Here is a 16,466-nt window from a genome sequence, read left to right as displayed (position 1 = left end):
TCTCCTCTTTCAAGACCCAACCTCCAAGCGATTCCTCGTAGGAAGCGATGTTGTACGGATTCTATGTGACAGATGTGGACAGCATAGAAAGGAGACCAAATAACACTAGCGTATTCAAGGTGAGGGCGAACTAACGAGCAGTAAAGAGTTTTAAGGGTACTTGTATGTTTAAAGTCAGAGGTTATTCTATGAACGAAGCCAAGTAGTTTAAGTGATTTGTTAACAATGTTGTTAATGTGCTCACGGAAAGAAAGTTTGCAGTCTAGAGTGACCCCAAGATCCTTGATAGATGTTACAGTAGATAAACAAACATTGTTTAATTTATAATCAAACTGAATAGGTTTTTTGGTTCTATAAAAGGACAAAATTTTACATTTATCAACATTAAGTTCCATGCAGTTTATTTTGCACCAATTATTAAACGAGTCAATATCACGTTGAAAATGTAAGCAGTCAAGGTAGGATTTAATTATCTGAAGAATCTTATTATCATCCGCAAAAAGCCAGAAGCGTGTATGAGAAAAAACTTTGGTGATATCGTTAATAAAAAGGTTGAAGAGAAGCGGGGCCAAATGAGCTCCTTGGGGAACGCCGGACGTTACGTCAATGTTAAAGGATTCAAAGTTGTTTATTTTAACCCTTTGTTTTCTATCGCTCAAGTAAGAGCGAAAGAATGATAACAACGGGTTTCTAATGCCTATAGCATAAAGTTTGGCCATGAGAATCGAGTGATTTAATTTATCAAAGGCTTTGGAGAAATCAGTATAGAGTACGTCAACCTGAGTGTTGTCTTCCAAGGCTTTAACAATGGTATTTGTAAAGGACAATAAATTAGTTGTTGTAGATTTTTCCGATCTAAATCCATGCTGTTCATCAATCAGAACATTTTTGAATATAGGAGTGATTTTCTTGGTAATTATCGACTCAAATATTTTTGGAATACAAGATATAATTGATATTGGTCTGTAATTTTCAATGTTTGACTTGTTCCCGGACTTAAAAATGGGTCGAATATATGAAATTTTCCATGAATCAGCAAATGTTCCAGATGAGAGTGATAAGTTGTACAACATACAAATTGGGTTAGATAATGAATATTTACATTCTTTTAGCAAGATTTCTGGAATGCCATCAGGTCCGGTACTTTTTTTGTTAGAAAGTTTACTTAAAGATTGGTAAACCTCTACAAGTGAGATTTGGCAATCATTCAAGTCAATGTTGTAGTCATAGTTGAGTGGAGGGATGTTGCATGAGGCACCAGAATATACAGAGGAGAAGTGTTTGGCAAAAAGGTTGGCGATGTCAAGACCGTTAGTAGCATGAGTTTCATTATAGTGCATACTAGAAGGAAGATCATTATCAGTACGCTTTTGCGCAACAAATTGCCAAAATTGTTTAGGGTTTTGCAGTAATTTTGACTCAGTAACTTCTACATAAGATTTATAGCATTTGGCTGATTCGATTTTGGACAGTTCCCTTAAATCAGAAAATTTTCGATACAAGTTTAAGTTGCCAGTGTCTTTAAATAGCTTATGAGTTTTCTTTTTTTCAATTATTAACTGTTTGAGTTTTGAGCTAAACCAATTTGGAAACTTGGGTTGATAGTAACATCCCTTAGGAACAAACAAATCTATAGCGCGTGAGACGCATTCATTAAATTTAAATACAGCGTCATTAATATCAGATTTCATTAATATAAAAACAGCGTCATTAATATAAAAATAGTACTGACCAATTAATCTGGGAAAGAAATTTGTTCATATTAGAGTAGTCACCATTAAGATATTTGTAGTGATAAGAGGCACTTGGTTTCAAAGAATCTAATTGGAAGAAATTAGTGATGTTAATAGAGAGAGGTGGATGATATTTATCTATAGGTAACAAAGAGACATCAGCTTCACTTACTATGATATTTGGTATGCTAGAAAAAATTAAATCTAGGCAAGAACCTAGATAGTTAGTGACTGGATTTATTTGAAACAGATTCAAGTAGGCAAAAAAATTTACAATTTCAGTAGCTTGTGGGGAAAGATTACTAGTAGGAGTTTTGACACCTTGGTTGTCGTTCAGCCACAATATTTTAGGTAAATTATAATCGCCACAAATAAATAAGGAATCAGCGTTTCTAGAAACATGTTCAGTTAAAGCAGTATGTGACTTATAGACTTCTATCGAAGAGGATGGAGGAATGTAAACACAACCGAGTACAAGTTTTTTGTTACCTAATAGAACACATAGAAACAATTGATCAGACACATTGTTAGATGACTCTAGAATATAGCAATGGTATTTCTTGTTTACACATATCATCACTCCACCACCTTTACATTTCGCAGAAGAAGTAGAACGGTCACTACGAAAAATGTTATAGTCAAAAAATCCCAACTCAGCAGATGAGATATTATCGGAGAGCCATGTTTCAGTAAAAAATATAAAGTCATTGCCAGTTTAAATGGATTGATGGCTAAATGATTCTGCGGTTCTCCAAATCCGCAAAATCCGAGGTTGCGTGATTATTTTTAGTGTAAAATAACGAGAATTTGGATAATTCTAATTTAGTTTTTTTTTATTTTAACAAAACTCACTTATAATAATTTAACGAACAAATAAATCGTTTAGGATAAACCCGACGGCAAGACTGCTAAAGACAGAATGATATTATTTACCGCGCGAGGTATCGCGCGTAGGTTTACAATGATACCAGCCTTACAAGAATGTGGGTAAAAATAATATTGTTGTTATTTTCGGGAGATGCAAACTCCCTTTAATTTACCCCACACACTGTAATTTTTTTCATACGTATCAACAGATGTGTTTTTTATAATTTTCGAGGCATACTTTGCAATTTTTTCCTGGCATATCGTATAATAACTTTTTTTATATCGGCACCTGAATGGAGATTATTTTAAAATATAAAATAAATCAATCAGAATTACAAATTCGAAATGTAGGGTTCAAAAAGTACACTAAAATGTGTTCTAAAAACGCACTTTTTCCCTGAAAACCAAAAACCGTTGTATGCACTCATTTAATTTATTCAAAACCCGCAAAATTGTTCAATATGTACTGGTATTTTTCATTCAACATTTATTACTTATTATTTTTTTAATAATCCGACGCACCGCAATCGGTAGATTAGCTGACTGGCAATCAGAAGGCCGCGGGTTCAATTCTCGTATTTTTTTATGTATTTTGCTCGGAAGATTTTTTCAATTTATATTGGCGTTTCAGGCTAATTATTATTGTTTAAAAATAATATCTTATCCTTTTTGCTATGCATAAAAAAAAATTCTCTCAAATATTACTTTATCACTAAAATATATAATTAGACTAGTAGGTAAAATTAATATTGATTGAAAAGATTTGGTATTGTAGACTTCTTGTACCTACCTTCCGCTATTAAATAGATCCGCCACATCTGCGTCAGTCCTGATATTGTTACGTTTAAACAGAATTTTGGAACGAGTAGCTATCGTAGGTATATGAAATTTAATCCGGTTAAGGGCTGTCTATAATGCCATATACATTTTTGAACCTGTAAAGTTGGATTTGTGACAAACAAATTAATGTTCTCTATGTAATATATTATGTTCTGTATTTTACTTTTATGTAATTTATTAGTTTATTAAAACATTAGCTGAAGTTCCCGGCTTTGTCTGTGCTTTTTGCAGAGTTTTTCGAAATCAGGTTTATCAGATTGAAAAATCTTTTGTAGTTATTGACCTTTCTCTTGACATTTTTCAATCTCGGAATAAAACTCTAGATTTTCTAGCGAGTGTTTGAAATGGTTATTATTGTTACGTTTAAACAGGATTTTGGAACGAGTAGCTCTCGTAGGTATATGAAATTTAATGAGGTTAATTAAATCAGGGTTCTGTACTACCGTTTACAATTTTCAACATAAATATAGGGTTTTCCAATAAGAGGTGTTATTTTGAATAGCCCGCTATTTCGGTAGATGTAACTTTTGAACCTGTCATTTTTTAACATTGACAAGTAGGAACTACGCCATTAATAAAAATTGAACGATACACGCTTTAACAACGCATTGAAATTATTAAAATTCACTTGAGTGAATCAAATGCAAATCATCTTGAGTGATGAGGCAGATTTCCACCTCGGTGGCTTCGTCAACAAGCAAAATTGTCGCATCTGGGGCTCGGAAAACCCAAGAGTTATTGTTGAAAAGCCTCTCTATCCTCAACGTGTGACTTTTTGATGCGGTTTATGGTCCGGCGGAGTCATTGAACCTTACTTTTTCGAAAATGAGGCTGGAGCAACAGTTACTGGGAATGGATTGCGCTATCGAGAGATGATTAATGATTTTTTATGGCCGGAATTGGATGGTATTGATCTGGACAACGTTTACTTTCAACAAGACGGCGCTACGTGCCACACAATCAACGAAACCATTGATCTTTTACGATTGAATATCAAAATAACACCATGTTTTATGGAACATATTGGATACAAACTATTAGTAAAACTGAGATTTGTAATGCGTATTTTACCAACGTCAAAGAAATAAAATGATATTATGTTCAACTCTAATGATAATTACAGGATAGCATGTATTTCCTTCTGCCATTAATGATACCTGAGGACATTAGACTCATCATAGAGTCATTATTATCTTTAGTCAAATATTAACATTGTCTAGATACAAACAATTTATTGTAATCACGAAAACACGCTGATGGTGGCAGCACTAGATCTATCATAGGCGGAATTGAAACGTTTTACCAAGGAAATCAAAATATTTGATTATCATTTTTCAAAAATTTGTATGTAATGAATAAATGTATTTTTCAATGCCATCTGACGGTCAACAATACACGGTGTTCAGAAACTAGTTGCACAAGCGGGAATCTTGTGAAATTACATCACAGAGGACCCAAAAAAACATGTATTTATCGATCTGAAAATTGCAATTTTTTTTAAATTTTGGTTTTATTTTTTCTGCCAACTAAACAAGTTAACAAAATTTTGAATCCGGGTCTACACTTCCACTCATTTTAAAAGACAATAAAAATTGGTAGCAAAAAAGTCATGCAACAAAATTGAATCAAAATGTGATTGATGAAATTCCCGCTTATACCATTAGTTTCCGTACACCGTGTGTAAACACTAAAATATTTATTTTCAAACCTTAATCCATTATGACGTGTTCACAAAGACAATATTGGTAAATCACGTTTGTAATTAAAAAAAAAAACTGTCTATAATAGTCAAAATGTAGACCAGTGGCGCGCTTTTTTTAATATATCTTATTTTAATTCATGCAAGGGATAAAAAACTAAATTCTCACCAAGCAAATTTTATTTATCTACACGTACATAAGGCATTTATCTTACTAAAAAACAGAACAATTAAAACATAATAATTACAATAGCGTATTATCCAAGGTTGATATTTTCAGTTGCGAACTTACCAAATACAAGAGGTCCATAAAAGAATATTTCTCTGATGGTTTGAGAATAATGTTTATGTCTCTATTGTTAATATCTCTATTATGATGTGATTTATATCTGATTAAATGTAAACCGTCGATTTCCCGAAAATGAATAGATAATCTTTTTTTTTTTTTTTTGAAGAAAGACAAACATTCCCGGGTTACGAATAACCCAACAATGTTTGAAAATCTCCTACTACCACCACATACTAAATAAATACATAACTTTCACGGAATTCTTATAAAATGCACGCGGTAAAACTTAATTTAAAAAAATAATAGTAAATATATTAAATGATAATTATATAATTGTGTATTCGTCATTATAATAAAAAAAATATTTTTAGAAACATGATTTGAATCACACACCACAAATCAAAACTTTTATTTTGCCGTGAAAATGACATGCATGGCGCATGCGTTGGTCGCCAAAATGCAATGTTGCCAGTTCTTTCGCGGCCAGTTAAATACTTTTTTTATTAGTAATAATTAGAAAAATAAATTGTACAGTCTTTATAAAATGTGTAACAAAAAAGCCGTTAATGGTAGGGAAGTGATTTCTAATTATTAAAAAAAAACTTACATTCTTTGGGTTGTCGAATTTGATATTAATTTGAAACATTTTGATAACGAAACGATAGTTCCTCTTTGTAATGATTACAACAATATTTTTCCGACCCTAGCAAAATTTTAGTAGATAATTTAAAGTTTTTACTCTGCTAAATTTATTCGAATTTTCCCTTGGAATATTCAGTTAGCCCTGTTCCTAATCCCCTGTGCTAGTAAGGGGTAGTATTCTCAAATCCTTGAAGTAATAATTCGGCGCACTTAAGTGCAGCGCTGTGGTGGCGGAATATGGAAGCTCAAAGGACGGTGGTTGCAGACTACTTTAACAATGAGGCGTGCAAATGTTATTTATTGCCGTTTTACGCTCGTTTTAATGGTTCACGAGATACGAGAATTTCGGTGAATAGTCAGAAAAATGTATTTTATTAAGTTTTTTGTTATTCATACTTTTTAGTATGTTTTCCAATAAGTTGTTATTTTGATATTCAATCGTAAAAGATCAATGGTTTCGTTGCTTGTGTGGCACATAGCACCGTCTTGTTGAAAGTAAACGTTGTCCAAATCAATACCATCCAATTCCGGCCATAAAAAAACATAATCATCTCTCGATAGCGCAATCCATTCACCGTAACTGTTGCTCCAGCCTCATTTTCGAAAAAGTAAGGTCCAATGACTCCGCCGGACCATAAACCGCACCAAACAGTCACACTTTGAGGATAAAGAGGCTTTTCAACAATAACTCTTGGGTTTTCCGAGCCCCAGATGCGACAATTTTGCTTGTTGACGAAGCTACCGAGGTAGTAATGGGCCTCATCACTCAAGATGATTTGCATTTGATTCACTCAAGTGAATTTAAATAATTTCAATGCGTTGTTGAAGCGTTTATAATTCCATGTTTATTAATAGCGTAGTTTCTACTTCTCAAATGTCAAAAAATGACAGCTTCGAAAGTAACGTCTACAGAAATAGCGGGCTATTCAAAATAACACATCTTATTGGAAAACCCTGTGTGTTATTGAAGAAAAATAAAATACCAAGAAATCCAAACAATCACGAAACAGAACAAGACACAGAACAAGACACAGAAAATAAAAATATAACGGTTGAAGATTGGCACTTTGAAGGAGGCCCTGAAGAAAATAATTGTCATCTTTGAGATGCCGTGTGGGAGGTCTTAGTAAGGTCTTGAAAAAACTCGGACTGTTGTAGAACAAAGGAATCGCAGTGGCCGGAAAATCGGTACACAGTCAAGCTGTTGAACTCAAGAACGAGTTCTTGAAACGACCCGTTCTCATGTGACAAATGTGTTTTCCGACTGTGCGCCGGTGCCGAGGGGATCAATGATGTTAGTTCCTCTGAGAATTCTCCATTTTAATACTGGTAAAACAAGGACAGCATACCTACCTGACGCCTTTGCTCTAAAGATTGCAATTGGTTTGTTAAGATTGGGTAACCGCCCGTTTTTGCACAAAGTCAAGAGGTTTTTTTATGCAAATATTCCGAGAAAACATAACGTACATTATAATCTGCTTGTTCATAGATAGCGATGATAATTTTATTATTTTTTAAAAATACTCCTTTTCCAAGTTATGCTTTAACATACGACGACGAATTATTTGTTTGCATCCGAAAATACACAATACGAAAATGTAGGTACAGTTCTTCCAAGAAAGGCATACAAATACAATATTGTATCAGTGATTCAATTCAATATTGTATTTGTATGCTTTTTTTATGGACAAAAATATTTATTTATATTTATATCGCGTATGCACGGGCGCAAACAACCTGCTGATAACTCCTTCAAACAACCTCCTGATAATTCACCAAGACATCAACTAAAAAAACAAATCACAGACTGGATAAAATCTAAAGAAACACTATTTTTCCAAAACCTATTTACTCCAAACCAAACATTATAATTAATTTAGTATTTAAACTGTAATATAACTTCTGTTTTGCTTTTTTCCCTCTCAGCTTATCTGCTCATTAAGTGCAATGTATCTGTACTCTTGTACTACACTGTGTCTACAGAACATTTTGATACGTAATTTACCTCAAATTACGGCATTGTGTCTATTTAATATTATGATGAACATGTCAACACAGCTTCTAACTTCTTACCTGATAATGCAAAATACTTCCACCATGGGTGGAACTACGGTGCAGACCCCCAAGAAGAATATTATGTTTCCACCTATGACGGCAAAATAACACCCATGCGAACACCTCGGCACAGGTTCTCCTAGTGAGGTGTTCACAGAACATTACTACCTTAGCTTCAATCATGTATATACAGTTACATATCACATTTCATTCTACTACCGCGTTTTATATATGTAACATCTATCTGTATTACTTGCACCCAATGTCAATATGTATACCTATAAACTGTATATATAAGTGAATAGATAAATAAATAAAAATAAACCAATAATTTGTCTCAATATTTTAAAGCATAACTTGCAAAAGTTTGTTTAAAGTGTGTTTTCATAAAATAATTGAATAAACACCATCTATGAACGTGTAGATTTTAACCTAAAATTAATCATCATTTCATTTGTACAGAAATAATGTGAATTTTACTGTTTTCTTTTTATGATTGAAACGTGAAATTTAATTCCATAGCCGCGTATATACTCATTTTACCCTCGTAGACATATGCCGTCCACGGTCGGATCTCTTTAATTAAAAGTTTTAATAAATAAAATTTCAGGCAGTAATAGAGTGCTTCGCTGCCAAGAATTAAATTATAAATATAATAATATAGGTACCTATTTAAATGTAAATTCATTCTGAATAAATTTCATGTTTCTGCATCGTCCATTTAATATAAAACGACGATAGCAATAATCTTGGAGAAAATATATACGTACTATATTTCGTGAAGGAATGTGTCAAATGAATAGATAAATTTGACAAACATTATATTATACAGGGTGTTAGAGCTTATTTATTCTTAAGTAGAACCGGGATCCCCCCTAAAGTCCTTAATTTTAAGGACAAATCATTATCCTTAAAATAAAACATTACCCTTAAATGTTAAATTTTAGGTTAAGGCCAGGTTTATATCCTTATGTATAACCGGAATTGCCCTTAGTCATTTATTTTAAGGTTAAGGACAAATCATTATCCTTAAGTAGGACAGGAATCACCACCTACAGGCGTTAATTAAAAAAAGTTTAAGACAATTTCTTAACCTTAAGTAGAACAGGAATCGCCCCTAAAGTAGTAATTTTTAAGGTTAAGGACAAATAATATCCTTAAGTAGAACCAGAGTAGCTCCCTACAGTAATTAATTTTAAGTTTAAAGACAATCCTCACCCTTAATTAAACCGGAATCGCCACTAAAGTCGTAAATTTTAAGGTTAAGAATAAATCAAGTGGAACCGGAATCGCCCTAAAGCCATTAAGGTTAAACGCAACGCTCGTTGTATTCTACGTGTTCACAGATGGCGTTAATTAATTAATTTTGTTTAAATACGCTTTTGCAAGGTATTGCTTTACAATATTAAGACAAATCATTTGTTTGCGCCCGTATATACGCAATATGAATATGAATCAATAGTTTTGTTCTTTTAAAGACTTAATTCTTTCGAGAAAGGCACACAAATACAATATTTTACCGATGATTCAATCCAATATTGTATTTGTATGCCTTTTTCGATAGAATTGAGTTTTTATATGGACAAAACTATTTATTCATATTCATATTGCGTATATACGGGCGCAAACAAATGATTTGTCTTAATATTGTAAAGCAATACCTTGCAAAAGCGTATTTAAACAAAATTAATTAATTAACGCCATCTGTGAACACGTAGAATACAACGAGCGTTGCGTTTAACCTTAATTTTAAGGTTTAGATCAAATCATTATCCTTAATTAGAACCAGAGTCGCCCCCTATAGTGGTTAATTTTTAGTTTTAAGACAATTCTTTACCCTTGAGTAGAACCGGGATATATGGCGGGAGCCGTTATTTATCCTTAGCTAGAGACATGTCCTTAGTGTACATATCCCCTTTATTTTGGCTTTGGCATATACTGGAGCGAGTGAATCTCACCCTCTCTGGTTTGTGTCAAGGCTGAAATGAGGGGAGTGGTTATGTTAGGAGATGTCCTTGGTCAGGGTGGAGAACGGAAATCCACCTGCAAGAGTGAGTACAGTAATAACGATTGATTGTTTGCAGGTACGCGATAGGTAACTTCGAGCGGCCCCAGCTCACGTCCCGCATCGGCTGGCTGGACAGTCTGGCGCGGGACATGGACATGGAGTATTACCCCAACATGACGGGCGGCGGACCGACGATCCGTTCTCGCTACATCACGGCACTCTACTTCACCTGCACTTCCCTCACCAGCGTCGGATTCGGGAACGTGGCGCCAAACACCGATGCAGAGAAGGGATTCACTGTATTTGTTATGCTAGTGGGGTGTAAGTACCAAAATAATAACCTATTTATTCGTCAGTATCTCCCTCTTTGCTGAGGGTTGTAAATCCGTAACCCCGCGTCTAAATGTCCATAATCCCCTTGATTCTTCTTTTTCTATAGCGGAGGAAAGTTGGTGGATGTCAAAGTGGAAATGAACTCTCCAGGGCATCTAGCACGTGGGGTGTAGTTACCAAAAGAATAACCTATTTCTTCTTCAGTATCTTCTTCATTGCTGAGGGTTGTAAATCCGTAACCCCGCGTCTAAATGTCCATAATCTCCCTAATTCTTCTTTTTTTCTATAGCGGAGGAAAATTGGAAACTTTGATGTCAAAGTGGGAACGAAAGTCCCTGGACATCTAGCTCGATCGATCGATAAAAGTTGTCATCATTCCCGAGCACGATTTCAAATCGCTAACTTACAAACAATAGTTCACGTCGAATAAATTAGAACACTTAGGACGGGTTGTTTCGGAGAATCTGAACAATTTATCAAATTTCAACGTTCATTTTCAAGTTCTGTGAAAGATTTTTTTAAGTTCTGTTTTTATTTCAGTTTTGTCAAGCAACTAGCCTACAATGATATAAAAACAGAACTTGAATAAGTCTTTCACAGAACCCGAAAATGAACGTTGAAATTTGATGAATTGTTCAAATTCTCCGAAACAACCCGTCCTTAGTCATTGTGAATTATTGTTTTTTCGTTGGCGAACTGCAGTACTGCTCGGGAACGATGACAAGTTTTCGACATTATCAATAAAACTTCAATGATCGACTGTTCTTCTTATTATCACACTAACTTTAAAAAAAAACACTAAAAATTTACATACGAGTCATAAAAAAAATAATTTGTAAATACTTTATGCATGTGCTTTAAATGTGTCTAGATTTAATCGGAAATATAAGCGATATCTATAAGCTCATTATAAGTCTATGAAATCTCTCCATAACATAATTGAACACGAAGTTATTGTTGTGAAATAATATATTCCATCTACTATGTTTCGGAGGTACAAGTAGTGATTGCAATTTTATAGCGTCAGGGCAGTCAAATCTTGAATTAATAATTTTATACTATATAAGGAGATAAAATATTTTTCGCCTTTCAGATAATTTCGATAAATTGAGTTTACTTCGTAAATTTACATAGTTGATTTAATTTCGAAGGAAACCAAATTTGCAATTAATAAAGTAAAATTTATTTAGATTTTTTTCGATTTGTAAGCAAAGGGAGTTAAAATGACGAAACCAAATACTTAAATTATATGTATTATAATTTTATGGTTTTTAGGTTATTAAAGACTGTAGGACAAGTTTATTAATTTGGATGCCTTTTTGGATGCATCATCTTCCTTTGCCTTTACTGTTTTTCACTCTTCCAGTGACCAGTGGCCACCGACTTTTCAGAAGTATGCCAGGATTCACTGTAGACGTATCCGTACGCCTTCATCATAATGGTAGATAAATCAAAATTTTGGTGTGTTGGACAAATACAAATGTTAAGGTAGAAACACACTGGGTGGACGTACGCTACGTAAGCAATGCATCAAGATATCTGGACTAATTACAGGACTGAGAAACATACTTGTCACAAGCAACGCAAACCTACGTTTTCATCGCTGCGCCGATCTGGGCTGTCCAGATCGGCGCTGGGGTGGGACTTTTATAGAAGGGATGGGGTCACGCCTGCGACGGGTTGTCACATCTATGAGTGGTATTATCTATGCATCTACTGTTATTTTTTTTTATTTTTTTTTTACGCCCAGCCGGACTTTTACATACATTTTAAAACTAAATATATCTAGTAAGCAATCGAAAATTAAAAAAACAAAATTAAGTTGATGAATATAAAATAATATTAGTAAAACATGTAACAGTAACATAAAATATTATAGAAACTAGAACAATACTACATATAAGACAAATCACTAAAATTACATTACCAACGTTACTCTAATTTGTACGATTCAACAAAGTGCTGGTATAGATTAAGCTTAATTCTATAAAAGGAGTCATTAAATATATCAACAAACAAGTTATTTATAAGTTTTATAAGTTATTTTATTATTATTTTATTTTTATAAGTTGCCATCGACAAACTACTGAAAAGTAGTTTATTGGAACTTTTCTATTTTTTCTGTATTTTTATTTTATTATTTACCGTAATATGTATTTTTTTGTCTTGCTTTCTTTAAATAAATAAAAATAAAAAAAAAATAAAAAACATTACATACTTGTTGCTCAGATCATGCATCCTATTGGTTAGCGAGTGTGTCTGATAGTTGGTTTTGTATGTATTGCAGAAGAATGTTTTATTTTGTCTTGTATTCCTAGTTGGCACATGAAATTTAACAGTGGCAACGATGGCAGGACTTTCAATTAAGTTTTTAATGACTGTGTAAAAAAACCAGGTCTGACATAATTCTTTCTGTCAGATAGTGTTATTAGATGCAATTGATTCATAAAACTGACATAATTAATGAAATCAATTGGAATTCTGAGCTTAAATTTACCTACCTAAGAAATTACGTGCTTATTATAAAATAAAATTGTGAATTATATTTGGTATATGTATGGTTGTTTGTTTTGACAGTTGGCTTGATAAAATAGTAAACTGAGAAAATCGTCCTCAAATTCACTCTCTGAATTGCAAGACATTACGAAGTTACAAATTGCGTCTGCTGACAAGAAAAACGCATGAACATAACCTAAAAATAAACGTCAAATCAACTATAGATTACTTTTCACGTGATCACACGTGCGTAAAACCAGTGTACACGCTGACAATGGAACGTAGTAATACGTGTATCGCGTACGTCAACCCAGTGTGTTTCCACCTTTACTGTTTTACTTTATCATGAATCGATACAGAAGCATTGACGTTCAACACGTATCCACACTTATCGAACAAGTCAATTGTACCGTTGACCATAGATATATCAAGTTATTTTTTTGGTGGATAAAAAAAACTACTACTTAACTGCGCGTTCAACAAGCTCTTCTGTCCTGTTCAGGGTGGATCAATGCAAAACGAACTCTAAGCAGAATTCTCGCCTGAACAGACTATGCAATAATTACAATAGCGTATTATCCAAGGTGGATATTTTCAGTTACAAACTTCCCAAATACAAGAGGTCCATAAAATAATATTTCTCTGGTGGTTTGTGAATAATGTTATGTCTGTATTGTTTATATTTCTATTATGATTTGATTTATATCTATAACATTTCTCCGTTTCGTTCTGTTCGTTTAATATAATCTTTTGTTTTGTACAAATTTTTAAATTCATATTCCTTTCATACAAATTTAATTTACTTTTCCTTACTATGCTGTCTCAGTAGAGGTAAAGTCACAAGGAGGAAATCCACAATTGGTTTTATTTTCGCTATTTAATACTTATACACAAACTGAAATAAATATAAACAGTCGATTTCCAGAAAATTAATAAATTAAATTACAAAATACTCCTTGGAGGCCGTAGTTTTCCCAACCCTCTGTAGAGTACTTATATTAGCTTACAAAAGCTTATTAGCTTGGATGTTTCCTTTTGGAAAACACAACCCTGAGAATGTAACTAAGATTCATTTTAATTAACTGGTAATATAAATTAATGGCTCCCGTAGAACCAACTTTCATTTGGATATTGTTTTGTGTTAAGACCCGTCATTAAAGAAAATTAAATATTAAGTACGTGTATTGGTGTTTCTTATCTCACTACATATATCATCACTTACTTTTTTGTAGGTCTTTTTAAGATATACAATTCTGTAGCACATTATTTTGATATATCTCACGAGGTTTAGACAGCCAGCGTTAGCAGTGCAGTGCCCGAAAATATATTTTTACGTCTTGATTATAAAACATCGAGTTTTCTCTACTTTCTATGAATATAATATGCAAGTACCATATATGTAAACCTTTCGGAAGAAGTTTTCTAAATGATAGTGAAAACTCTATCAAAATCCGTTGAGTAGTTTAGAAGAACTAAGCGCACAAACAGACAGACGCGGATTATTTTTACCATTTAGAGATTTATTTGAATTTGACTCTTGTTTTCGGAAATGAAGTAATGCAAATCTTGGAAGCGTAAATTAACCCACTTCCTGACATCCGATCAAGCTGAGACTCGGCAGATAGACTCGTTGTCGATGACAATGCAATCTATCAACTTTTAATGGCAAACAAGTATACACACGCGGACATATAATCACATCTCTGAAATCGGATGACATTACAACAGTTAATATACGAAATAAATGTCGGTCCTACCCGATTGACATTTGGCGGGGCTGGTATAGTTGTTGACTCCAGTCCTGGGTAAGAATGCTCACTCCTCAATAAAAGAAATTTTGTTTATTAAGTTTTAAAAGACATTATTATCGAATTATTACAGTTAAATTTTTGTTTTCGGGAATAAATTAATGCAAGTCTTTGAAGCGTAAATTAACCCGCTTCCCGACATCAGATCAAGCTGAAACTCGGCAGATTGGCTCGTTGTCGATAACAATGCATCATATCAGTGGTGATATCTTTTGGTGGCAGTTACTCACACACACGCACGCACACACGCATTTTTATGAAATTGAATAAATTTATGACGCAACTAGATCGTGCCGTTGGATGCGTTACCACATAATAAAAAAAGATGGATTATATATATTTTTTTAAACGTTGTTTTTGCGGATTGATTCTTTTAAGACACGTATGGGATTATCGTGGTTTATTTTTGGGATATTATGCCGTGTTGCGCTACCTCTTTCTTTAGCCAACGTTTATGGAAATTTGTTATTAAATAAAAGTGTTTTTCAACCAAAGCATTTGCGTGAGTAGCTACTTTGTTCGAATAAACTCTGACTGCAATACCTTGGAATTTATAGAAAATAATATGTCTTAAGAAAAACGGATTTTAGTGTCAATCATTATAATTTTATGGTAATCCGCAATATGGTAAATGATTGTGCAATCCGATTGTTAACATAATATATTATTGCATTTCAGCTCTTATGTACGCCAGTATTTTCGGCAATGTTTCGGCGATCATTCAGCGCCTGTATTCGGGGACTGCGCGATATCACACGCAGATTCTCCGAGTCAGAGAATTCATCCGATTTCACCAGGTAAACAATTACAGAATACTTATTTGCTTGTTTTTAATTATTTTCTAATTTTACGTATATATTTATTATAACTCCAAGAGACGTGCACACTTTCAAAACAATTGGATTTGTGTCTCGGATTGGAGGAGATTAATCGTGGGTTTTTGTTTCAACATATTTTATTAGAGTTGTTTAAAATATGGCCGCAAATCCACGACATTTTTAATTCACTAACTGTATTAGGGCTTACTAACAAACGTGGTGATTTTAAACAACCGTGTATGTGCAAACCTTACTCATAGAAAATTACATAAAATAAATCAAGGAAAGATAAATTGTGCCTCTGCACAACATGAGGCATTGAGAGAGCTGTATGATGACCTAGAAACACCCAACGGAGTGCAAAGAATATACAAAATCGCAGCACACAGGAGAGAAAGGGCCAAATCTATTAGAACACCCAAATACATAGAAAACACTGACGGTGAGTTGATCACAGACGAAATCAAAATATGTGAAAGATGGAAAGATTATTATTCTACATTACTGAACGAAGAATTTCCAAGAACAATTCATGTGTCAGAGAAACCAGTGCTGGGGCCAGTTGAAGAAATCACTCCGACAGAAGTTAAAGTAGCCATATCACAAATGAAAAAGGGGAAAGCAGTGGGGCCAGACAATATTCCAGCCGAATTATGGAAAGAGTGTGGGGAAGTGGGACATAAATGGCTGTGCAACCTGTATAATAAAGTACTGACCGGAGAACCAATGCCAGAAAGCTTTAGGAAAAGCTATCTTCTTCCATTTTACAAAAATAAGGGAGACTCTAGGAAGTGCGACAATTATAGAGGGATAAAGCTTATGTCTCACACCATGAAAATATATGAGAGGATTATAAACACACGAATTAGGAATATTGT

General features: G+C 33.7%; 1 protein-coding gene across 1 annotated transcript in view; it reads left to right on the top strand.

The window, feature by feature from the left end:
* sei (potassium voltage-gated channel seizure) overlaps positions 1-16,466 on the top strand; it is a 298,364-nt gene that overhangs the window by 253,056 nt on the left and 28,842 nt on the right. The window contains exons 6-7 of the mRNA XM_089647318.1: positions 10,210-10,454; positions 15,449-15,567. Of these exons, the coding sequence (XP_089503444.1) occupies positions 10,210-10,454; positions 15,449-15,567 (364 nt within the window). The remainder of the gene's footprint in view (positions 1-10,209; positions 10,455-15,448; positions 15,568-16,466) is intronic.

This window comes from Hesperophylax consimilis, chromosome 26 (assembly GCF_061612785.1).
Source record: "Hesperophylax consimilis isolate HC1 chromosome 26, BYU_Hcon_1.0, whole genome shotgun sequence".
Lineage (NCBI taxonomy): Eukaryota > Metazoa > Arthropoda > Insecta > Trichoptera > Limnephilidae > Hesperophylax > Hesperophylax consimilis.
This window is presented reverse-complemented; position numbering and strand designations above follow the sequence as displayed.